The sequence below is a fragment of the Dipodomys spectabilis genome, unplaced genomic scaffold (genome assembly GCF_019054845.1).
Source record: "Dipodomys spectabilis isolate Male_0828 unplaced genomic scaffold, ASM1905484v1 ptg000095l, whole genome shotgun sequence".
Classification (NCBI taxonomy): Eukaryota; Metazoa; Chordata; class Mammalia; order Rodentia; family Heteromyidae; genus Dipodomys; species Dipodomys spectabilis.
In genome coordinates, this window is record NW_024870772.1 from 12,725,148 (window position 1) to 12,750,968 (window position 25,821).

Genomic DNA, 25,821 nt, shown 5'->3' on the forward strand with positions numbered 1-25,821 from the left:
CTTGATATAGCTAAGATTGTGGAACTTAACATCTAGAAAATGAACAGGAAGGAAAGAGGACCACATTTCCTAGAAATATGATAAGAACACAGCCCCATAAAATAATTAGACTGGAAAGGACAGCTTACAACTTGATTTCAGATCCCATGGTAAGAAGGTGTCTGAATTTCCATACTTGAAGTGGAACAAAAAGTTGCTAATAGGTATGCAGATGAGAGGAGATCACAAAAGAGGAAGGATTGAAAAGGTCTTTGATTGATAAATCTGAACAAGAAAAATGAGTTTCTCTTTTTGGTAGGAAATGTAAGAAAATATAATAATCCCTGTAGGACATAATCTACTGAAGGCATAAATAAATTTAGGTGAGGTTTTACTGATTGACCAAGGTAAATTAACTTACAGTCTATTGACATCTGAATGATTATATCACAATGTAAGTGATTACGTATTTCACTTAATGATAATTTTGCCTACTTTTCAAGTGTACGTATATAAAATAACTATTCCTCCAGCTACGATAAGATGATTACATATATGGTATAAATTTGTTATACATAATATAAAATGCATGCAGCCAAGGTGCCGGTGGCTCGCGCCTATAATCCTAGCTACTCAGGAGGCTGAGATCTGAGGATCACAGTTCAAAGCCAACCCAGGCAGGAAAGTCCGTGAGACTCTTATCTCCAATAAACCACTAGAAAACTGGAAGTGGTGCTGTGGCTCAAGTGGTAGAACGCTCGCCTTGAGCTGAAAGCACAGGGACAGCACCCAGGCCCAGAGTTCAAGCCCCACCAGGCCCAGAGTTCAAGCCCCACGACCGACCAAAAAAAAAAAAAAATATATATATATATATATATATATATATATAATGCATGAAATATATGTTATATAAGTATTTTATATGTTATATATTATATAATATATGTAAATACACCAGACACTGGCATTATTAAGCGCCTGGAAACTGTAGGGGAAAAGCTGGCTGTTCAGAATATGAACTGAATCACATACAGGTTTATGCATTTTGTAGGTCATTGAAAAGATCAACTCTCACTTTAGAATCTAGATTCCCTGCATTCTGGTCCCCTTCTCTCCTGTACATGGTACATATAATACTAAGTACAACACACACAAGAAACAGAAATAGAAGAGAAACTGATTAGAAGTATAAATAAGTGAGCTGTGACTGACTGAGATATAATCGTATTATTAAGCTGTGTTATTAGGCTGTTATCCCATGTTCTGGCTTCACTTCCTATTTGGCTGCACTGCTTTCTTTTCCATATTTCTTTCATTCTCTCTCAGAAGAAAGGGCCTGCCTCAGTTTTATTTAGAAACAGTTATAAATTGAAGAACCACATTATTTTTGAAATTGTGGAAAATGTTCTTTTTAGATACGTTTAGTCCAATTTTTTATTCATTCTTAGTCCGAATCCAGTTTGTTTGTTTCCAGTTTTGCTAATGCTTATTATACATTTTTTATTAGTCAAAGATAAGACAACTTTGGTAAGTTAGGCTATGTTTCTTTCGTTAAATGTCTCAGTTTAATGGACCCATAAGAAATTGTGACTGATGCTTTTTTGTTGTTGTTGGCGATGGGGCTTCAACTCTGGGCTTGGGCGCTGTCCCTGGGTTCTTCAGCTCAAGGAGAGTGCACTACTGCTTGAGCCACAGCGCCACTTCCAGTTTTCTAGAGGTTTATTGGAGATAAGAGTATCACACACTTTCCTGCCTGGGCTGGCTTTGAACCTTTATCCTCAGATCTCAGCCTCCTGAGAAGCTAGGATTACAGGTATGAGCCAGCGGTGCCGGGCATGACTGATGCTTTGAGAAACATCTTTTCAAAATAATGCATGATTTTTATATTTTACTGCAACAATTTTCAAATAGTTTGTTTCAAAATATGTTAGAGATTCAGTTTTATTATTATATTGTCAGAAATAAGTGAAAAAACAATTCTATATGACATACCTAGAAGTTATATGTTCATTTTTCAAAAGGGAAGCAAAAACATTAATTTGCTTGCATAATGTAAAAAGTTTGTAATTCATGAAAACTTATAAATACACTATAAGAGGTCAATAGTATTTAAAATGATTTATATATGCTGGTAATGTTTCATCTCTTTTCTAAGAAGGTTGCTAATATGTACTTACTCCTCAAAACAGCTCTATGAGGTAGGCAGTATTATCATTCCCATTTTGTAGATTACAAAGTCAAGGCAAAGGGAGGGAAGACCTTGTCTGTAGGCACACAAAATATAAGAGTTGTGAACTAAACCTTGTTGTACCATTCAGTGCTTTTCTCAGTGATTGTAAATTTCAGTATCATTCCCATTATACAATCTTAACGACTGAACCATAAGTTTAAATTCTTCATGATATAGATTTTAGCATTATGACTAATTGGGGAGTTTTTGAGCTCCATTATATTGGAGAAATATTTTATATATATATATATATATATATATATATATATATATATATTTAGTTTTCTGATTGCTTTTCCAAAGCTAATTAGAACTTGAATTTAAGATTCTTTACCTGCACAGTGGAGACGACATTTTAAATATGGTTAATTCTGAACGAACGGACAGAGATTGGGAAGTGTACTTTAGTGATAACTCAGACTAAAAAATTGTAGTTATGGATTTTTTTTCTTAAAGCATTTTTAAAGTTCTGAGCACCTTAACTATAAAATACAGCTTTGTTATCAGTGCTAAAGTACAGTATGAGAAACTTTCTAAATTACTGGAAAGCATGGAACAGTCGTACCAGAGCATGATGGGATATTATGCTGTTGACGTGAAGAAGGTGGCTGTGGAAGATTTCCTTTCTGACTTGAATACTTTCAGAACTACGTTCATGGTATGTTAAAATGGAGCTACATTTTGTTATGTATTTTATGTATACTTCTCATCTAATATTTTATTTCTTTGTTGTCTGTTGTTGCATCTACCTTTTCTGATATTCAAAGGTAGTTTTAAAAATTTCAGACTTTAAGTCTATTGAAAAATGTGTGGTTTGTTCTCTTTTTGGCCTTTCCAACATTAAGCTGTAATCAGAAATTTTGATTGAAAAAGTGATGAATTCTTAAGTTTTTTCATAAAGACTCCCTGCTGGCTGATTACAGAACACTTTTGTAGTAAGTTTTTGGCTATGAATTTGCTTCTTTATCCTTAGGATCGATTTGTATTTTTGTGGTATAATTTTACCAAATTCCATGCAGCTTTTATGAAGCTTTTCTCCCCCTCTTCTTTTCTTAATGCATTGTACAATAAGCTACCTGTGATTTTTCTTTGAATAGATTTTACATTCCTAGGGTTTCCTTTAGATACTTTAATAGGGAGGTCAGGTCTTTGATGTAGAATCCTTTCATTTAGACATTAAAAAGATCTTTTGAAAAATATTAGCTGATTAGATTGGGGACACACACACACACACACACACACACACACACACACACACACACACACACACACACACACACACACACACACACACACACACACACACAATAAAGAAGGCATTGTTGTCTCCCTAGGGAAACTGGTGATACATTTCTACAAGGGAAGGAAAAATTGTTATTCTTAAATAACACATTTAAGCACATGTGTGTGTGACAATTAAAAAGTTTTGAGGTACAAAGTAAGATTGACTTTAAAAGGCTGGTTCTTTTTAATCTATGGGAAATTTTGCTGCTAACTTTATTGGACTAGGTTATGTTTATTAATGATATAGCCAGGTGCTTTAACACTCTCTTTTAATATTTTGGTTGGCTGTGGGGCTTGAACTTGAGCACTGAGCACTGCCCCAGTGCTCTTTTGCTCAAGGCTAGTGCTCTGCTACTTTGAGCTACAGTGCCAGTTTTCTGGTAGCTAATTGGAGGTAAGAGTCACATGGCCTTTCTCAGCTTCTTGAGTATCTAGGATTACAAGTATAAGCCACTGACACCCAGGGGAGAAAAAACAACTTTTTAAAAGAAGAAATAGTAGTTTACATTAAAAATAAATGTGTTTACTTTCAGCTCTAGTTTATTTTCTTCACAAATTCCAAATAATTCTCAATTTTTTTACTACTGGATATGAATTTGACAATTCTACTGATGATATCCTATATGTATCATGTTCTGTACGATGTATTCCTTAAATTGTGAAATGTGTTATGAGACAGTATGGCTTGATGAAGTTACCAAAACCTTCACAGTCCAAGAGAGCTACATTTGGATGCCACAGTAGTTGTATGTCTGTTAATACTCTTTCTACTTTCCTGAGCCTTAGTTTCCAAAATTGTAAAACAGAATATTATTCTTTTTTCTTTTGTAAGAGTGTACACATATTAAATTAGAAAACATATTAAAATTTCTATCATACTTTATGGCATATCACAGTTGCTCAGTAAATTCTTTTACAATGAAGGATTGAGTCAATATGTGTAGGGATCTCCAAACCTTTGTATTCCACAGAAAGGACTGACCCTGACTGGCCTCTTAGTGCTTGCCTCAGAGCCCTGATAAAAGAGTATTTTATGTACGTGTTGGACCTTTGATCAACCTACAAAGGTTATGCTAACAATATGATTTACAGTCAATATTTAGTGCTCTGGGCCACTCTATATCTATGTCAATCTGGCTTATTGGGTGGCTAGGTAACAGATTCCTCTAAAAGATGTTCTATTAAAAAACAACAAACCAACAAACAAATGGAAAAAACCTTGGGCAGCATTAGGAGCTTGAGTCCATTCTGGGCTATATTGTGTCAGCAAGTAGCAAAACACATTGACACCAAATTTTTAGTGTTAGTATGAAGCTATTAGGAATATAGCAACAGATACAGAATGTTTATGTATTAAAAGTCTGTATTTGAAAATATTGTTAATATGATAGGTAAATGTGTATAATTACAAGTGTGTGTTTTGGCTCATATCTATAGTCCTAATATCCTGAAGGCACAACATCACAAGTTTAAGGCTAGCCTGGAATACAGAATAAGACCTTTTCTTTTCTCAATTTTTTTTGCGTATGTTTTCAAATCCTGTTAAAATGTTGACTGTGTTACTTCATTCCATTGGCATTTAGGAATTCTGGCTATGAAGAAGCTAAGTTTTATTTATAATAGAGGAAATAGAGATAGAGCCATGTCCTCACCGTGTGTGTGTGTGTGTGTGTGTGTGTGTGTATACATACACACACACACACACACACACACACACACACACTCTCTCTCTCTCTCTCATGATGGCAGTTTCCTGTGGAATATTTTCTCTGAACTACTGGCCATCTTACATACTGTTTCCTATGCCTAGAACACTTCCTCTTCACTTGCCTGGCAAAACCATCATATTCACCCTTCTAATGTCTGCTCAATCTTTGTATCTTCTCATAAAATCTGTGTCTATCCTATACACTTTTCTGTATCTATTACATTTCATGACATATATAATGAATAAGTTCATGATTGCTGATGATCAATAGGTGATATACTTTAGTAGATAATACATATAGCAACATTATCATATGTGTGCTGCTATATTCACTTCATTTAATCCTTATCACAACCCAATATGGTATGTATACTTCCATGCTCTTTTTTATAGATAGGAAGACTGATGTGTAGAAAGATCCTGACTTGCCCATCATAACACAACATTAAAGGAATCAATCTAGTCTGATTGGTTCCAGAGACTGTACTAAATAGATAGTTTGGTTGATAGATAGATAGATAGATAGATAGATAGATAGATAGATAGATAGATAGATAGATAGTTACACATTTAATGGAAGATGTATCTGTATGTATCTATAAAGACATCGTTATACAATTAATGCAAGGTCTATCTATCTATCTATCTATCTATCTGTCTGTCTGTCTGTCTGTCTATCTGTCTGTCTGTCTACATCTTAATTCCCATTAAATGTGTAACTGACACATGGAGCTAACTTGAAACTTAACTCCTGCCCCCAAATAAAATCGTAGCCATTTTTATTTGTAACAGTAATTTAATATATATTCATACTTTATCTTACAGTCCCCAAATTCATGCTTATTGGGATTCTAATTTCATTTATCTATATTTTTATCTGCCTCTTCAACAGGACAAAATCCAAAACAAATGCTACTGGTTGAGTACTTGCTACTTGCTAGACCTTGGGCTATGTGCTTTACATGTAATGTCCCATTTTATGACATATTGTAAGGTGAAACATGTAACAGGTGAGGTACCTCCAAGGTAGCAAAGCCCCAGGCCTTTGTAGAACCAATTCCGAATTCATAGGGACAAAGATTGAACTGATCTCTGACTACAAAGACTGTACTTTTAACTGCTTTAGAAATATTACAGGTTATAGATTGCAGGAAAATTTGGGCTCATAATTTTTAAGATTTTGATAATTTACCTGTATGCAAAGTATGCACAGGCATACTTTGCTTTCTTATTCATGAGTTTGTAATAGAAGAATATTTTGAAGGTTGGTTCAGTTTCAAAATATGAAATATTCTCTTTTAATGGTAATATGCTGTTAATATGAAGCTTTGTTACAGAGCTAGGAAGATGTAAAGACCAGAGAGACAGCACCTTTTTGTAATAGGTTTTTATGTTCTCTAGGACTTACTAGGAGGAAATAAATAACCTCCCATTACGGGCAGTATAAATATGTGGCCTTTCAGGCATTCAGCTTTATACCAAGTAATGTTCATGCCTATAGTCTCCTAGTATTTTGGAATTTTATAATCATTTAGTATTTTTACTGCTTTTGACCTTAGTCACTGACTATTGCTATTGACACTCTACCCATTTTAGTAGATTATGGCATGCTTTTGCAGGATGAGTTGAGCTTGGTATGGAAATTTTTGATGAATCGGCTAAGCCTCCTCCTATCCTTTGTCTCATTTAACAGCTGTAGGTCAGCAAAATACAATCCTTGCTTTAAAACTGATCACTATGGCACAAATTGGGTGACTGTTGTATTGTTTCATTGTTTCTTATTTGTATAAGCATAGACATAAGTGCCAAACTATGAACACGCTCATCTGGTTTATGATACTCAAGAAATAAAATTATTTCATTTCTTATCTGCTTGGTTTCTTCATGTGGCAGGCCTCACTTGTCTTTTATTTATTTTCAGTAATGATAGTTTGTTGTTTGTCTCACTAGTAGGCAGGCACAGTGGCTAAGATTAAACCCTGACATCAGGAAATACTACGTTGAGTCTTCTCTGTACAGATTATTAGTGACATGACTTTGGCAAGTCACTGAACCTTAATGAGTCGCAGTTTCTTAAGTAACAGCAGCATGTGTTTCTTAGGGACTTTTGTTTTTCTGACCAAATGACTTAATGTCTATGTCCACTCACAGCAAATTATTTGTACAAACAAATAATATTTTTACCTTTCCTTTTTCTTAACTATGGGAAGTATTTTAAATACTTTCCTTTTCATTATCTTGTTCTATGTAGAATGCTATAACTTACCTATTTCTCATATGTATCTCTGTCTTTGCATTATTTCTACAATTTTATTAAGGTTACATTTCTTCTGCCAAAGAATTGTCTTTCATGCTATTTGCAGATATTTAAGTTGATTTTTTGTTTATATAATTCAGATACAGGTGGTAAACAAATGCAAAATCCATTATAATTCATTTAATCTTTGTGCCTATGTTGATACAGTTCAATTTATTCTACTCAATTCTCAGGCTGAAGTAGTGAATTACATGCCCCAAAATGAAGTCATCCCACTTGAGTATTTTTAGTATGATTTGTTTTTTACAATGAAGATAGAACAAAACTGTTTTACTAAATGATTTGATTTACACAAATCAGATACTTGTCACTTATGAATGTCATGTGTACTAAGTACCTTGTGGACCAAATAGTAACAGCATTGTTAAAACCCTGAGCTTTAATATGAGCTCTCCCTGAAACTTGTAGATCGTATCATTTTGTTGTCAGAAGGAGGAAAATCATGAACAAATTCTATAGTAGGGTTATGAGCCAGCTTCTGAAACTATAATAGGAAACATCTTCTATCCATGCTCATTTTGTTGGGCTTACAACTTGAAAATTGTATTTGGAGTGTTTTCACATAGGATTTATGTCTTCATTAGCACCTTCCTTATTCTGAGATCATACTTGGAGCTATCAGGCTTCAGACCTAGAAAAATGATTTTCCTTCTTTTTACTGTTTAGTTATTTTTTTATTAAAGGAATTTAATCAATAGTAGGTGTTGAAGATTTTGAGTTTGCAACTTTGAAAATAATTTTGATAATATTCTTTTTCATGGTAAAAATATAGTTTGATTAGCTGACTTTTTCTCTTTGCTGATTGGATTTATTATTATTAGCCCAGAGGTATAGTACTTTTGAGTGGCAGGCTTTATATAATTATATGACTGGTAATTTATGTTTCCCTTGTAAGTTTAAAGTTTTTCATGTTGTTCACCAAAATTCTGTAACACAATAAAGGCTAAGCTATTCTGACATAGTGATGAGAAGAACATACATAAAAATGACATATATTAGCCCATTTATTTCAAAAGATAACAATGTGAACGAAGAATTTCAGGCAAAATGAATAAAGTGACAGTCTTTGTACATCAAATATGGTCTTCTCTCTTCCCACACATACACAGACATATTCTCACTCCAGTGTGGAAGGAGTGGAAAAAGAAACACACTGTAAGATTAATTTTTGTGTTAGGTTTTAAAAATATAGGTCACAGGAAATGGTATGTGAGCATGTATGTCTGTCAGTCAGTCTGACTTCTTTCTTTCTTTATTCTCTCTCTCATTCTCTCCTTCCTTCCTTCCTTCCTTCCTTCCTCCCTCCCTCCCTCCCTCCCTCCCTCCCTCCCTCCTTCCCTCCATTCCTTCTTTTGTTCCTTCCTTCCCTTTCTGCCCTCCCTTCCCTTTCTGCCCTCCCTCTCCATTTGAACTCTTTCTTTCATTTTTACTGGAGTTTGAACTCAGGGCATTGAACTTTCTAGGCATGTGTTCTACCACTTGAGCCATGCTGTGTTCTGTATTCCTAAAAGCTTCGGTGAAGCTGGGCACCAGTGGCTCACGCCTGTAATCCTAACTACTCAGAAGGCTGAGATCTGAGGATCACGGTTCAAAGCCAGCTCAGTTAGGAAATACCATGAGACTCTTATCTCCAATGAACCACCAGAAAACTGGAAGTGACGCTCTGGTTCAAGTGGTAGAAGACTAGCCTTGAGCTGAAGAGCTCAGGGACAGCGCCCAGAGTTCAAGCCCCACAACCGACCAAAAAAAAAAAAAGAAGCTTCTGTGCGTATATTCATTCTAAAATGTTTTCTTTTCTGTTCTATTATAAAAATCTAGAGAATATGTATATCTTAAGACTTCCTCCCCTCCCCCCAAAATATATCATATACTTTATCCTGTAAGCAAGCCATCTGGAGTTTTTAGAAAGTAACCATTAAGTATGCTTGATTGTAGCCCCTACTTGAGGATAAACAGATCCAACCAAGACATTCATTGAGAATGTATTAGATATATATGTATTTACCTTGAGTAAATCCCATGTTCTTGGAAGGCTGAGATTGTGACATTCATGGTTCAAGGTAAGCCCAGGCAAAAAGTTCCTAAGATTCCCTACTCAATAAGTAAAAAATCTTAGTGCAATGGAATGTGCCTATCTTCTCAGCTATTTAGGAAGAGTAAATAGGAGGATTACCACCCAAGTAAACCTGGGCCAATAAATGCAAGACTCTTTTTGAAAAATAATGAAAGAAAAATTACAGGGAATATACCTTAAGTAGCAGAAAAATGTTCTTAAAGCACAAGGCCCTGGGTTCAAACTCCTGTCTCTGAGCCAGAGAAAGAGAGAAGAGCTATATCTGCTTTATATAACATGAATATCTGTCATTGTTGAGAGAAATGTAACTCTAAAGAGGAGTACTTTTCAATTTTTTTCAAGCAATGAAATCCTCCTTAATTTTTTATATCCCCAAAACTATAAATGATATATTTTGAAAAATGATGATACAGATACATGAACCTATTTAAACAGTCCAAGACTAAGAAATAAGGATGAAGTACTAGATGTGTGTGTGTGTATATATATATCTCAATATCTAGCTAGGAACTAATGGCTCCCACCTGTCATCCCAGCTATGAATGGAATTGTAAGTAGGAAGAACAGTTCAGATTCCCTGAGCAAAAAGTGAGTCCCTAGCTCAAAACTCTCCAAAGCACAAAGGCTGGATTCATGGCTCATGCAATAGTAGAATGCCCTCATAGCAAGCACAAAAGCCTGAGTTCAAACCCTAATACCCAAAAGAAATGTCAGTATCTAATGCTATCCTTGTTTTATTTTAATAGAATTTTGTAAGACCGAACTCCCAAGTGAAATAATACTTGGAAAATTCACTAACTCTTAAGCTTTTGTGAAGGGAACAAAGTATACATTTTAACATTTACTTTGGTGAGTTGGGATAAAGTAGTAGGTGTGTTAATTGTGTCATTGCACAAGGTTTTAAATATCAAGCATGTCTAAGAACACAATTCTTTGTAGAAAAAATGCAGGAAATAAAACTAATTCTCTTTTCTAGAATAAAATCTTATAACATATACTAGGTTTTGGAATATTAAAAACAATGTGCATACATATGTTAATTAAGTCCTTAGAGGTATAATATCTTGACTGAAAGCTGAGAACTACATCTTGACTTCCATATTTTATTCATCACTCAACCTTCTTTGCCAAGTAATCCAGCTTGTATTATGCATCTTCTTCTCAATCAACTTAGTATACCATCGAATTCCAACATCTTTGAATAGAAAGCATTTATATTCTCATAGGAACTGTGAAAACTGGGACTCCCTCCATGCATAAGAGAAGCATATAATATTGATAGAAGCTACAAAGTTGGCTCTGCCTTGAATTGTTCCTGGATAAATGTGTTTGAAGTACTTAATAATGTATTGAAATAATGAAAATATTTCAGGTTAGTGGTACAGTAAAAAATATTTGCTGACATTTATATAGAACTCTTATTTACTATATACCAAGAAATGATGGAATTCATATAAATGAATTAACTCATTTAATTATTAAAATGTTATTGCATTAGGCATCTCCTTTGCCTGTTTCATAAATAGGAAACCAAGGCACAGTCGTATGTTGTTTTAGTGTCAGACAGTTATTTAAAACAAAACATTATGACTTTGGATTTTTCATCCTGCTTTTATATTATCTAATATGTACCAATAAGTCCAGATATTTTTTAATGATTTCTAAAAGTGTCAGTAAAGTTGTATTATCAAAAACATCCTTGGTTTTCAGTTTAACATGTGTCATTATGAGTGTTTTAGTCAGGACTGATTTTATATGACTGTCCAATTATCCTAAAATGCATGTATATGTATAAGGTATACAAATATGTATAGTTTATATGAACTGCCACATTATACAAGTGTTTCAGAAATTCAATCCCTGAGCTATTAATATTAACACTTATAAAAGGAAAATACTTTTTAAGATTTTGCTTATCGGGATATTAGTTACTAGGGACTCTTAAGTATCTATCTCACCATAATATAGCAAGCTATTTCAAAAGTCGCCATCTGACCTGAGTACTCCAACTGTTTTTGTGAGAAAATTTAGCAAATGGCAAGGACAAAAATGTTAAAGTGGGGTGAAATAGGGAGGAAGAAAGGAAAGGAAAAAAGGGAAGGGAAGGAGGGAGGGAGGAACAAATGGAGGAAGGAACAAAGGGAGGGAGAGAAGGAAAAAGGAAGAAGGGAAAAATGAAAGGTAAGCCGGGTGCCAGTGGCTCACGCCTGTAATCCTAGCTACTCAAGAGGCTGAGATCTGAGGATCGCGGTTCAAAGCCAGCCCAGGCAGGAAAGACCATGAGACTCCTATAATAAACCACTAGAAAACCGGAAGTGGTGCTGTGGCTCAAGTGGTAGAGCGCTCGCCTTGAGCTGAAGAGCTGAGGGACAGCGCCCAAGCGCAGAGTTCAAGCCCCACGACCGGAAAAAAAAAAAAAAGAAAGAAAAGAAAAAAAAAAAAGAAAGGTAATTGAAACTCAATCAAATATTAATCAGAGGCCAAAGCCATACTGAAACTGGGCTATGAAGACACAGACCAAAGCTTGATGCAAGGTGAGACCTTTAAATAAAGCTTTTGCTTCTCAAATCCAAATGTTGGAAACTACCCAAATCCCAGGGATCGAAAAATAAATAGTACTACTTCCCATTATAGGCAATAAAAGTAAAGTACAATTTATACATAAAAATGTGGATCAACCTTAGAAACAAATATTGAGTGAAAAAAGCAAGTCATCAATGTTACATAAAGGATGATGAAATTTTCATAAAATTCAAACTAATGTTTATGATAATAAAACCACAACTTATATGGCATTACTTTGTGCCAGACACTTCTAAATTTTACAAATATGTATACACGCATTCTTTTAAATTTGCTGGCTTTGGGCCATTTTTATTTCACTGAAAAGGAAATATGTAATTCTGTAATAAATTGAACTGCTTTGGTAAAGTTTTTGCTATTATATCAGTTATATTAAAAATATCACCTATGCCTGGTTACCAGTGGTTCTTGCCTATAGCCTTAGCTACTTAAGAAGCTACTATCCAATGGATCACAGTTAAAAGCCAGCCCTGGCAGAAGAGTCTGAGACTCCATCTCCAATTCACCAGCAAAAAGGCTAGAGGGGTGACTCAAGTGGTAAAGTATCCAAAAGCCAAGGTAGGGTGAAAGACCTTGTGTTCAAATTCTAGTACCAGCATGCTAGCCTACCCTCCCCACCCACAAAAAAAAAAAAAAAAAATGAAGTTAAGATGGGAAATGATTCAAGCATATCGTTTTCTTTAAAAATATACATGTTTTTGGTATCTATACATATTTATATGCATTTTATCTAGATATTTGACATGTTGCTATACCATGAAAAATCATTTGAGTCTTTGGAACTCATGTTGATTATTGTATTTTATGTAAAAGGTCAAACAATGGCTATAGTTTTGACACTGTCTAGGCCATTGTCATATATGTAACGTGTGAAGATCTTTCAGAGAAAGGCATACACTAGACCGTAACATACTCAGAGGATATCTTTTGGGAATACAGATTTGAATGTTATCAGAGTGATAACATTTCTTGTTAAATAAAATGGATTAAATATGAAATGCTTTTTTTTATATTTTAGTTATTGTCTTACAGCCAACCCTCATTTGCCTGACTCATCCTTCACTTCTTTTCTGGTTGTGAATTTAGGATTACTAAGCAGCCATTGCATCTAAAGTCATAACCATTCTCTACTAAAAATGTAGGCTACTTTTCTTCCTTAACATTTGGTATTAAAGAAAATCCCAAATCACTATGTGAGCTGAGATACTAGTTGTACACCAAGAGCCCAGCTGTGGCAATTTTTTGCTATTTTGTGCTAAAATTTCTATCCTAACCATTATAATATCAGAAACAAATACATTTTAAATGAGGTAGACTTCTAAATGAAAATCAACAATGTACTTATCCAGCAACAGAATAGTTTTAAGAATGAATTCAGAACTTATTTCTAAATGTAAACATTTTTATAGAGCTTGGAAAATAATTTTGTTTTTTTATTGCCTACTGGAATTCCAGAATGGTGTTATCTGTTAATAGATGGCCTATTTTTTAATATAATATTATTATTATTCATAAGGTCTTACACCTAGGGGTTACCATTTCATCAGGTAATGAGTACATTTCTTTTTTTTTAACAATGTCACCCCTTCCTTTACTTTCCCCCAGTTTCTCCCTCCCATCCCTGCCCACAGGTTACATTGCTCGTTTTCCACATAGTGTATACTAAAAAACATGTTTGCATTTGCTCACCTTTCCTCCCTCTTTCTGTGCATCCCCCTTTTGCTTCTACTAAAAAAAATAAGAACAAAAGCAAAAAAAGAAAAAAAATACCCTTGTGACCACCACCACCTCCACCACCAATTGCAAACAAAAAGCCCATGTTTTCATTTCCTAGAATTCATTTCAATAAATAGTATATTAAATGTTCAAAGAAGTCATATCTTTGGGTTCATCCTCTGAGTATCCTTTAGTCTTGACAGTTTGTGTATGAACGCCTAGAGTTCTGTATAGGCCATCATATACAGTTATGTTTCAGGTCTATCCTCCATAAATTAGATGGTCATATCGTATTAAATGATCACATTGAAGTATATCTAGCCATTTAAGTAGTTTTGCATTAGAAATTTTTATGTTAATAAAATTTATGTTAATAAATTATCTATGTGATAAATTATTAGATCGTTTTTATTTCCCTCAGATAAAAATGCATTTTATTCCTATTTGCTTATCTTTTTCTACATCATAATCCAGTCTTTCCACCCATCTCCTGTATATACACACAGGAGTATATACCTACACATTTGTCTTTGAGCTTATGTTTAGTATCTAGTTTTATATCTAATACTACTTCCCTAGGTTACATTGATTTTTTTTTTCAGCAAAACATTATTTTATAGCTTTTAACATATGTGGCCATAATATAGAAGGCAACATTGTAGAAGATCCTAACTATAGTTCACTTTCAAATCTTGCAGCTTTCTGCCTCTCAGCACTTTCATTACAATGAAGAAATACTGACCAGTGTTTCATAGACATTTCAATCCAGATTTGAGTTTTGAAGCGCTCACATATGAAAACATCTTCTATTGCACCCAGTATTTTATACTAGGATGATAATTATTAGTGCTGACACATATCAAGAACTGTGAAGAATTGGAGAGTTTACTTACTGACAGGCTCACAAGTTAACTTATCACAGTTTTATGGATATTAGCAGAAAATACACTACGATAGGCCCAGAGACAAATATAGTTTATTATTCACAGTAGTAACCAGGAATAGTTTTGTAGGTCTGTAAGCCTACATTCACACTGTTGATGTAAAGAAGCCCTGGTTTGTGTTACTAAAAGAGAAATCCTGAATTTCAGGAACTAATCTTTATTTTTTTGTTTTTGGTTTTTTTTTTTTAATCAGGAGATAATGCTGGCAATTTTCCCCTTTTTCATAGAAAATAAGTTAATATCCATTGGTTCATGCTCTTCCTCACTTACCTTAGAACAGTTCATTTACTCTCTTAATGAGAGAAATGGCTGTGTGCATTAATATCCCTCTACATTTTCTTTTTTCTACTTTGTACTTTTCTTGTTTTGGCTAATAATAGAAATTATTATGTGATTTCTAATAAATAACTTGAATTAGTTTTGGAATATTAAAAAAGGGCTCAGTGTAGTAGACCAATGGAAAAATGTTTGTCTAATATTTGTAGATACTTGGGTTTAATCATTAGTACCAAAGGGTGGTGAGAGTATTATAGTAAAGAAGAAATTGAAAGTCTCCCCCAAAATGAGATAAGTCACCTACTTAGTTATAGTTTAATTATATACTGTTAAAAAATATTGTTGTGATAAACTAATGTGATAATCCGTTTGGTTTCATTGGCACTTAAATACAGCCTCTGTAGGAAATTGTAATGTGATGATGTCATGCTGTTTGTTGGTACTTACAGAACTCCATATTTGCCTGCTAATTCACACTAATGCCTCATGAGTGGCATTTCTTGATTGGTATTAAACTCAGAAATAGGAAATTAAGTAGCTAATCACATATGTATTGAGATCTTTTTGATTAACATGTTATTATTGATTTTGATCAACAGTTCTTATTGATTTTGATCAAAAGTTGTCTTTATGACACTTCTCTCTATATGGGAAACATTGAAAAATTATTGCACATAATATAAAGGTAACTGTTACAAGGTGTCAGCCCTTCTATTTTCCTGGTGCCTAATAAACAGGGAAAATATGGAAGGCTCATACAAATTGTAAGATGTGCTTTTGAAAATGTATGTTGGAAATCAGATTTGATTTGTGAACTAAATGCTTTTTTATTTTTCGTTTGTATCTCCCTTCTTTCTTTTAGCTAATTCCACTTCAATGTAGGTGTTGTAAATGTAATAGTATTTATAGATACATAATGATTATATCAGGAGTTTTGTGTATAACTTTCTAAAGAATAATATAAACTAAGCATTTACCATTCTTTAATATTTAAACATAACTATTACTAATATAAGAATTAAGCATTGTCTAAAGATATTCAGTTATAAGCCTACTTTTGGTATAATTTCAGGTTGATGTTTTTCCTTTTTCTTATAGAATCATCATAGGTTGCAATTAACCATTTTTCAAATTTGTTTGTAATAGCAAGCAATAAAAGAAAACATCAAAAAAAAAGAAGCAATAGAGAAAGAAAAACGTGCCAGGATCGCCAAAGAATTAGCAGAGAAAGAAAGACTGGAACGACAGCAAAAGAAAAAACGCTTACTTGAGATGAAGACTGGTAAGTACTCATTTCTATTCATCCTGTGGAGACTTAAGATTTATTTGGGCTTAGCACTTTAGTACTTGAACAAAGATATAATGACTTACTTCTGTAATTAAACCACACAGCAATGCCCTCTCCAGTTTGCTCATAAGTGCTATCTTTATTCTAATGTTGGTCATGGATGACTTGGTCCTCTAGTATGCTCGTTTGTTTGCACTATAATCCTCCATCTTTCACTACTGCTTGGATAACCAAACTATAATGGTGTGTGTTAAGTAACCAAAGTTCCATCCCGGGAAATTGTCTCGGGGAATTCTATGGGACATATGGTCTAGTTTACTCCCCCAAATACTGTATGGGGTAGAAAATAGGGAAGGAGGAAAAATTTATTAAGATATTTGAGAAAAAGCAGCAGTTGTGTCTCAAAGTAATGTATTTCTGTTGAGGCTCCTGTTTTATGCTGGGAAAGGGGGGCATGGAGTGGGGAAGAGAAAAAGAATTAGAGAAAGAGACATGAGAGACATGGAAATCAATTTATATGGAACTACAAATGACTGTAGAAAAAGAAGTCTGAAAGTTAGGGATTATTTTTTCCTTCTAGACATGACGCTATTGTTGTCAGTATATTTCATAGTATCCTTTAGAAGCTCATACTAAAATTCCACAGACAAAAAGATGTAGTGTCTGAGATTTGTGTAAATATAGTCTGGGATGACTGGGAGGTGGGCGATCTTATAGATAAAACAAGATTTGCCATAAATAGTAATTGTTAAAGTTGGATAATGGGTACTTGGGAGAAAGAATGTCCTTACTATTTTCTCTAGTTTGTATATTTTCACTTTTTATAATAATTTTCTTTTGGAACATCTTTAAAAAAGAAAAAAAAAACAATGAGAATTTTATAGAAACTGTATTTCAGAAGCTAAAAGATACCACTAATGTAGAAGCAAAACGCATTCAGTAAATTCTACTTACATTTTCATCCCCTTAAAAATTCTGACTCTTTTGCTTCCAATCCACTAAGAATTGCAGAAGGTTTTAATTAAAATCCATCAGCTTCACTGCTAAATCACCATAGTTTGTAACTGAGGTCTGCAATTGCACCTAAGGTTTCCCCAGAGATAGACAGAGCTGCCTACTAGTGCTTCTTCACTTTCATTTTTACAGGCATATTTTATGTTTAATAAACCTAACTGACTATCTTAATATATTATTGCTCTTGTTTCTTTAAGGAAAAAAAATCATAAAAGTACATTTTTTTGTTTATGTGTGAGATTCAGAAAATGTTACTAGAAATATCTTTGAAGTATTTACAGAAACAAAGATCAGAAAGGTTTAGTATTTACTTTAAAAATATACACCAGAGGGCTGGAAAGGTGGCTCAGTGGTAGAGCGCTTGCCTTACATGCATGAAGCCCTGGGTTCGATTCCCCAGCACCACATAAACAAAGAGAAAAAAAGCTGGAAGTGGTGCTGTGGCTCAAGTGGTAGAGCAGTGGTAGAGCGCTAGCCTTGAGCTGAAGAGCTGAGGGACAGTGCCCAGGCCCAGAGTTCAGGCCCCACGACCAGACCCCCCCCCCAAAAAAATATATATATATATATCATAGTGAATATATAAATGAAGTATCTTGCTTTATTTTGTTGAACTTTCTGAATGTTTTATGTTATTCTTAATCTGTAATTTTTAAGATGTATGTAATTGAACTCACTAAGTGTATCATCCAATTTAGTTGACATTATTCAATGACAATGTATAGATGTTTCGGATTTTTCAATGTACTCCATATATAAACATAAATAATTTCAAAATGTTCATGGTAACTTCATTAAAATAATACGTTTTTGTGTTCATGTTGTCAAATAGATTTTCAAGATGTTACCCTAATTTCCTCAGCTTTCTATATAGGATTATGGGTTATAACCTCGGTTGAGGATCCTCTCTCTCTCTCCCTCTCTCTCTCTCTCTCTCTCTTTTTCTTTCTCTCTCCACTTCATCTTTTTTAGATTTTCTGTTGATTTAATAGATTAAAGTTATGTTTTATTATCCTAATTTGAGTTTTGAATCAGATTTTATAAGTGCATTTAGTTAATTCGTTTTCCTTCTTTTTGAATTATGTTTATCCTAGACTTTTTCTATTATTCATTAGACATTACTGTTTTTCTTTTAAATATCTGTATTATTTTTGATCTGTAATATTTTATGGTAATTGTGGCCTTGGTGATTTTATCTCATTACCTTTGAGTTTAAAAGGTAATCTTTATATAACTTTTTTGGTGCATGTACCAGGGCTTGAACTCAAGATCTACACTTGCTTGGTTTTCTTGCTCATGGTTGGTGTTCTACCACTTGAGCTAAACCTTGAGTCAGCATTTTTTTTCTGGTTAATTAGAGATGGAGTCTTGTGGACTTTCTTCCTAGGCAGGATTCAATCCTTGATCTTCTAGCTCTCAGCCTCCTGAGTAGTTAGGATGACAGGCATGACTACCTGGCACCCAACTCAGAAAGTAATCTTCAGACTAATTTTGTATCCCCTTTTCTACCTTAAATTGGTCATAAAGTGACTCAATTCCATTGAATTCCATTAACTCATCTATTTGATATTTACTGGGGTCTGTTTATGATTTTTATCCAAATAATTCTATTGTTAACCATCAACTGGTTAATAATTGGTTTATTTTACTTAACAATAGATAATTGGGGATAGTTGAAGGTATTACTTTTCATTCTCAATTTTTAAAATTAATTTGAATATTTGAATTTTAATGGGTTAAAGATTCAGTTCCAACTCGTGATTATCATAGACCTTGTAATATTTGAGCATCATATTTGATACATTGGGCTGGTAGCATGAAACCTTTTCCTTACTATTTCGTTCCACACAATATGAAAAATATCAAAGATGGGTCTCAAAGACATGAAAGATCCCAATAGGAATTCTCAAGGCCTTTTATGTGTTACGTTTGCATATGATCCCCATACTTCAATATTCTTTAGGGCATTGTTCTTCAGAGCATATCCCGAATAATATTTTTTTTGTATACTAAAGCTGAAAACTGTAAGAGTCTACTTTTGAGGTATTTTTACTTTTAAAAACATTGAAAGGTTTGGTCAACAATCTTAGATTTCTTTCCTTATATTGGTATTTTAATCTAGAGTTAATTCCCAAACTTTATAGCATGTAAATATATTTTCCATACTTTAGGTAAAACTTTCTTAAATGTATCTAAACATAAATAAATAAACAATGATTATCTGAATGGTTGTTAATTCTCCCTTAAACATAACACAATATAGAAAAAAAACTATAGTCTATTGAAGTAGTTTCTATAATGAAGCAAGTCAAATAAATATCAACAGTCAGTTTCAGAGAATACATTTTTTTCATGTTTAAATAGTGTAAATGTACAATCACCTTTTTCTTTCCATATTGATATATAGAATATGCTTTTGGCAAATTATGATTATGATGTTATTTGTAACATTTATAAAATAGAAGTTGCTAATGTGTATCTTATTAATGCTTAGTTACTTTGGTTTAATGAAAAACATTGGGGGTTCTCTTAATGCATGCCTTGAATTCTGTGCATTCAAGGTTATAAAATATGTATTTCTATTATAAACTATTTTTATTATATACTATTGTATTATTAGCCATTTTTGTTTCCTTTGTTTGTCAATATATAGGGATTTTTCCCAGATTCTGAGATTATAGTGGTAATTACAAATTAATAAGATACCATCCATAATGAAATTTATAACTATTAGTGAGTCAACCAAATTTATAGTAAAATTTTAGACTTTGTGTGTGAATTAAAATAATAGGTTGTTGGGATAGAGGATGTCAGGGTGGTAGTAATCAAACTGGGATTTAGAGAATTATTAAGAATATTAACATATATGAAACTTCCTAATTTAAAATACTACTTCATAGAAATTCTGAGAAATTGATTGTGTTTATAACTAGTATCTTTGATTTTTGACAAGCAAGTTTATATTTCTGTGCTACACTATGATTACTAATGTTATATGTTATTTTAAATATGTAACTATGAGCATCAGCTTAAACTTTATGGAAGGTATTTTTTTTCCTCTGCAGGTATTTTATTTTGGTATAGAAAAAACATTAGTATTCAGATCTTCGTAGAAATCTTCAGCCTTGCTTTTCTCATATTAAAAATATGGAAGGATAAATTATTGAATTTACATTCATTTTTTGCTTTTATTTCATCCTATTTTTGTATGCATCTTATTTTTGTGTACCTTTAATGATAGTGGAAGAGAAGAATTTTCACATATCTCTGTCCTAAACCTACAGGGAACTTCCTTCCATATATTTCCATGACTTTAACATTTCTACTATGCAAATAAGGACCAGATTTTATTCCACAGATTTGCAAATTCTTGTATCAATACCTGAAGTAGTGGAGTAAATAAACTCTTGTCTTTCTTACCCATCATAAATTGCTGCTTGCTTTTGGCAAGAAAATAGATAATTCTTTTCAAATCTACTATTATTTATTATCAGTAACATTTCAGAATGCCATTTTTGTTAATAGAATATAAAGAAAGATAAAAGAGTGGGCTAAATTTCCTTAAAAGCCAGTTTGAGCAGCAAATCCAAAAGAAGCACAGATTTTTATGGTATCATTTTATAATTTAAAGATCTTTTTCTTCTCATTTAAAAAAAGTCCTTTAAAGAGATGTGTCTGGACCTCTCAAATACTCATATTCTCTTATTTCTACTGAATAATTGGGCATTATTTTCTAAAAAATAAGCAAATTGCATTTTCTAAGTGCATTTTATCAGTATGTGAGTTTTTAATAAGTTATCTAAAGTTGATTTTTAAATTTCTAATATTTATTTTCAAAAATGTCTAAGTTTCTGTAGAACCTAGTTAGGATAAACAACTAGCATTCACTTATCTGAGTAACATCTATTCTTATGTGTAATTATTTCTAGAAAGACAAATGGGAATAATAAAGTTATGTGATTATATTCTTTTTGTACAAAGTCCATTTCTGTTTTTATACAAATTACTTCTGTTTTTTAATCATGGAAATAAATAGGCCATTTGATAATATAATTCAAATATTGTGCTTTAAGACTTCCTGAGTATATGTTGATTCACATAATTTTTAAATAGCACATCAGAATGGCCTTCAAATGGACTCTGTATAATTATGTTTTGTGGGGGGAGTAAATAAGAGCTTACTTAATGGAGCAATAAAAACTTTCTGAGCATATCCTATATTTTAGTCTATAGGTTGCAATTTGTCTGTTATTTATTGGAGTTAAATGTCTCATTTGGTACAACTTCAGTCTATTAAATAAAGAGATAATTAGCTTTTAGAAATCTATTGTTTACCCACATGGCCAAAACTGCTCCTTTGTTTTCCATTCTGTAATTTAGAATAACTAAGCACTTAGATATCCATTTTAGAGGAAATGCATATTACATAAATACTACTTGGAAATGTCTCTGCCAATCTCTACAGACATGCAATTAATGCATGCGCTTGCTTTCATAAAGGCTTTGTCAATGACTGTCCTCTACAGATATCATAAAATTTTGATTATTCTCTGTACTTGTGCATATTTTAGTTTAGTGCATTTTTCTAGTGTTATTGGCAGTTAGTACGTGTAAATAAAGCCAATGGTTTTAATAACTTCTCTATATAGAAGGGAAGAATGGATTAAATTGTATAGACTTGGATTTTTCCTATCATTCCATCTTTTATAGAACATTAATAATAACTTATATAGCTAATATTTGTTAATTGCTTTTGCTTGGTAGTCATGTATATTTAATATTATACATAATGTTTACAATAAATTTATGAGACTATTTTTATGAGAAGTTTAAATATATTTGCACATGTTCATATATTTGGCTTGGCCACTAGTCTTAAGGACTGACTTCACTGCCAGGACTATTGTGCTGGTTTTTTTTTCTTAAATACTGATGAATTAATTATAATAGCTCAGGAAAAAAGAGCCAAAGCTATTATTTGTATTTGGCAAGAGTCACTAGTCTATAACAAAATAAGTAGATAGAGAATTATCTTCTTTGGTAGCTTTAGGTGAGAGGGACATCACCACCATCGTTTGTACTATAACCAGGGGTTTTAAGCCAGGTGATCTCTTCCTTTGTTTTTGCAAGTTTTAGAAGACTACTAAACTTAGGAATGCTTCCTTACTTTAGTTCAGATTCCATTTTGACACTTCCCTTTGTCCAAAAACGTGTTTACTTTAATTCAAAGGACCAGGAAAATAATGTTAGCCACTCTTTCAGCTTCGAAGAGGATTGATTCTTCAATGGTATGAATAGTTCTAGGCCCAAAAGAGTTCCTGTGCTTAATAGTTCCAGTGCTCCATTCATTCTAAGGAATGAATGTCTCCAATCTTTTCCATGTTTGACCTAGAAAAGAATTTAAAGAACCAAAAAATTTGTACTATAGAAGGCACACTGAGGGTACTTTATGTCACAACAAAAAAAAAGTGACCTCCTGTTGACCTGCAAACCATCTTTTCTTTCTGATGTTAACATGATACTAAAATTCTATTCTCCGAATACTATCAATGGGTGTTCACTCTAAAGTTTTCTAAGTGTCTAATACACAGATTTTCATTCATGTGCAGAAATCTTTCATTTAACTGTGACAGCTTCAATTACAATAACTCATTTATTTTTTTAATTTAATTTTTTTTTGTGAACATTCTGTACAGAGGGGTTACAATTACATGGGCAGGATAATGAGTACATTTCTTATCAAGCATTGCAGCCTCCTCCTTTGTTTACCCTTCACATCCCTTCCCAGCCCTCCCCCCACTCAATCCTCCCCCCCCCCCCCACCAACGTTGTAAAGCTCATTTTTTTTTTTTTTTTTTTTTTTTTTTTTTTTGGGTCCGGTCGAGGGGCCTGAACTCTGGGCCTGGGCGCTGTCCCTCAGCTCTTCAGCTCAAGGCTAGCGCTCTACCACTTGAGCCACAGCACCACTTCCGGCTTTTTTCTTTTTGCTTATGTGGTGCTGAGGAATAGAACCCAGGGCCTCAGGCATGCAAGGCAAGCGCTTTACCACTGAGCCAACTTCCCAGCCCCTAAAGCTCATTTTTGACATGACAACTTGTACGTCTCATTGTTGCAACAGGTCCACCTGTATCCTTAAACGGCTTGTTTTTCCCCATCTCCTCTACAAGTTATACTGATATCAGATATAGTGAAAGCAGGGGTTATACTGTGGGGGAGGGACATACAAAGCAACAAAGAGATAATCTTATAAATGCGTTAGAAACAAATGCATGAAAGAAAAAAACATTAAAATACATATCTAAGGGTTCATTTTCCTAACATCACATTATCTGACCTTTTCCGCTTGACTCATACATATACTAGATATTGCAAATAAGGGAAACCATGGGACCTATGTTTCTTTGGGCCTGGCTTACTTCACTTAATATAATTTTTTCCAAGTTTTTCCATTTCCTAACAAATGGGGCAATGTCATTCTTTCTGATGGAGGGAATGTGGACAGAAGGGAACCTTACTTCATTGTTGATGGGAATGTAATCTTGTTCAACCACTTTGGAAAGCAGTATGGAGGTTCCTCAAAAGACTTCACATAGAGCTCCCCTATGACCTAGCAATCCCACTTTTGGGCATTTACCCAAATGTTTACAAACAAGACCACACTAAAGCTACCAGCACAACTATGTTTATTGCAGCATTATTTACCATAGCTAAGATATGAAACCAACCCAGATACCCCTCAGTAGATGAATGGATCAAGAAAATGTGGTATATATACACAATAACTCATTTAGAGTCTAGTCTTTCTGTACATTAATATGGATTATTTTGGTGCAGCTGTCCAATGTTCATACAGCTTTCTCTGTCTTCTTCTAACTAGCCTAGAAAGAATAAGCTTCTACATTTGTCACCATAAACATATCTTACAACTCATTTTTTCTACTTTCGTTCTTCCTCCCTTTTCCTCTCCTTCATTTTTCCTCTCTCCTGCCTCCCTTCTTTCTCTCTCTTGTTTTCTTTCTACTCCTTTACTTCTTGCTAACCCAGTTTGAAGAACATCTTACTGATTGTTATACTGATTTTAAAGTGACTTTCTCATTGAGTTCTTTTAAAAAATTTCCATTGCTATTACTATTATTACTATTATTATTTATTAATTATATTTTAATTTCACAAAATCAATCCTTCCTTCCTTCCTTTCTTCCTTCCTTCCTTCCTTCTTCCTTCCTTCCTTCCTTTTGTTTTTGGTAGGTTGTGCAGTTTGAACTCAGGACCTGGGTGCTGTCCCTGAGCTCTTTTGTTCAAGGATAACCTTCTTCCACTTTGAGCCACAGTGCAAATTCTGGTCTTCTGGTTTTCTGGTGGTTAATTGGAGATAAAGGTCACATGGACTTTGCTGCCATGACTGGCTTTGAACCACAATCCTCAGATCTCAGCCTCCTGAATAGTTAGTATTATAGGCCTGAGCTACCAGCACCTGGATCTTTCATTATTAAATTAAAATAAAATCATATATAACATCAAAACCAAATTGACAAAATTAAATTAGTTTTATAAACTCAATTTATCAATGGATTTTTATGTTGAAAACATACAAAATAGGGTCTGGAAGGTGGCTCAATGGTAGAGTGCTTGTCTTGCATGTATGAAGCCCTAGGTTCGATTCCTCAGAAACATAAGCAGAAAAAGCCGAAGTGGCACTGTGGTTCAAGTGGTAGCATTCTAGCCTTGAGCTGAAGAACTGAGGGACAGTGCATAGGCCCAGAGTTCAAGACCCACGACTGACAAAAATCAAAAAACAAAAAAAAAACACGAAATAATAAACCTCCAATAGAATCAATTATCAGTTCTACTTATTGTTAATAAATGTAGTAGCTTCTTTTTAAAATATTTTTGTAATATTTACTAGTTGTACAAAATATTTACTAGTTGCCATTCACCAATGCAGTTTAGGAATACAGTCATCTGGATCAATGTCACCTCTTTCAAACTATAATTCACCCTTCCCAACCTACAACTTCTCTTGCTTATCTTAATTTTAGGTATGCATTGACTTTTTTTTTTTTGCCATTTAACAAAGTAATTTGTGTTATCACTTCAACATCTTAACCCCTCTTTGACCCACACAGTGGAATTCTACCCATCTGTCAGAAAGAATGATATTACACCATTCATAAGGAAATGGAAATACTTGGAAAAAAATATATTAAACAAATTAAGCCAGACCCAAAGAAACATAGATTGTATAGTTTCCCTCATTTGTGGTAGCTAGCCTGTGCCTATAAATCTACAAGTAAATACACTAGTTGGTAAGCAAGGGGTTACACATGAAGTAACTAAATTATAATAGACACTATGGAATGCAAATAATGTAATTCTTTAAAAAAATATACTCTCAACACTTAACAAAACTA

The 25,821-nt window shown here is 33.5% G+C and overlaps 1 protein-coding gene across 1 annotated transcript in view; it reads left to right on the forward strand.

The window, feature by feature from the left end:
• Diaph3 (diaphanous related formin 3) overlaps positions 1 to 25,821 on the forward strand; it is a 446,709-nt gene that overhangs the window by 285,546 nt on the left and 135,342 nt on the right. The window contains exons 24-25 of the mRNA XM_042685827.1: positions 2,703 to 2,867; positions 16,258 to 16,393. Of these exons, the coding sequence (XP_042541761.1) occupies positions 2,703 to 2,867; positions 16,258 to 16,393 (301 nt within the window). The remainder of the gene's footprint in view (positions 1 to 2,702; positions 2,868 to 16,257; positions 16,394 to 25,821) is intronic.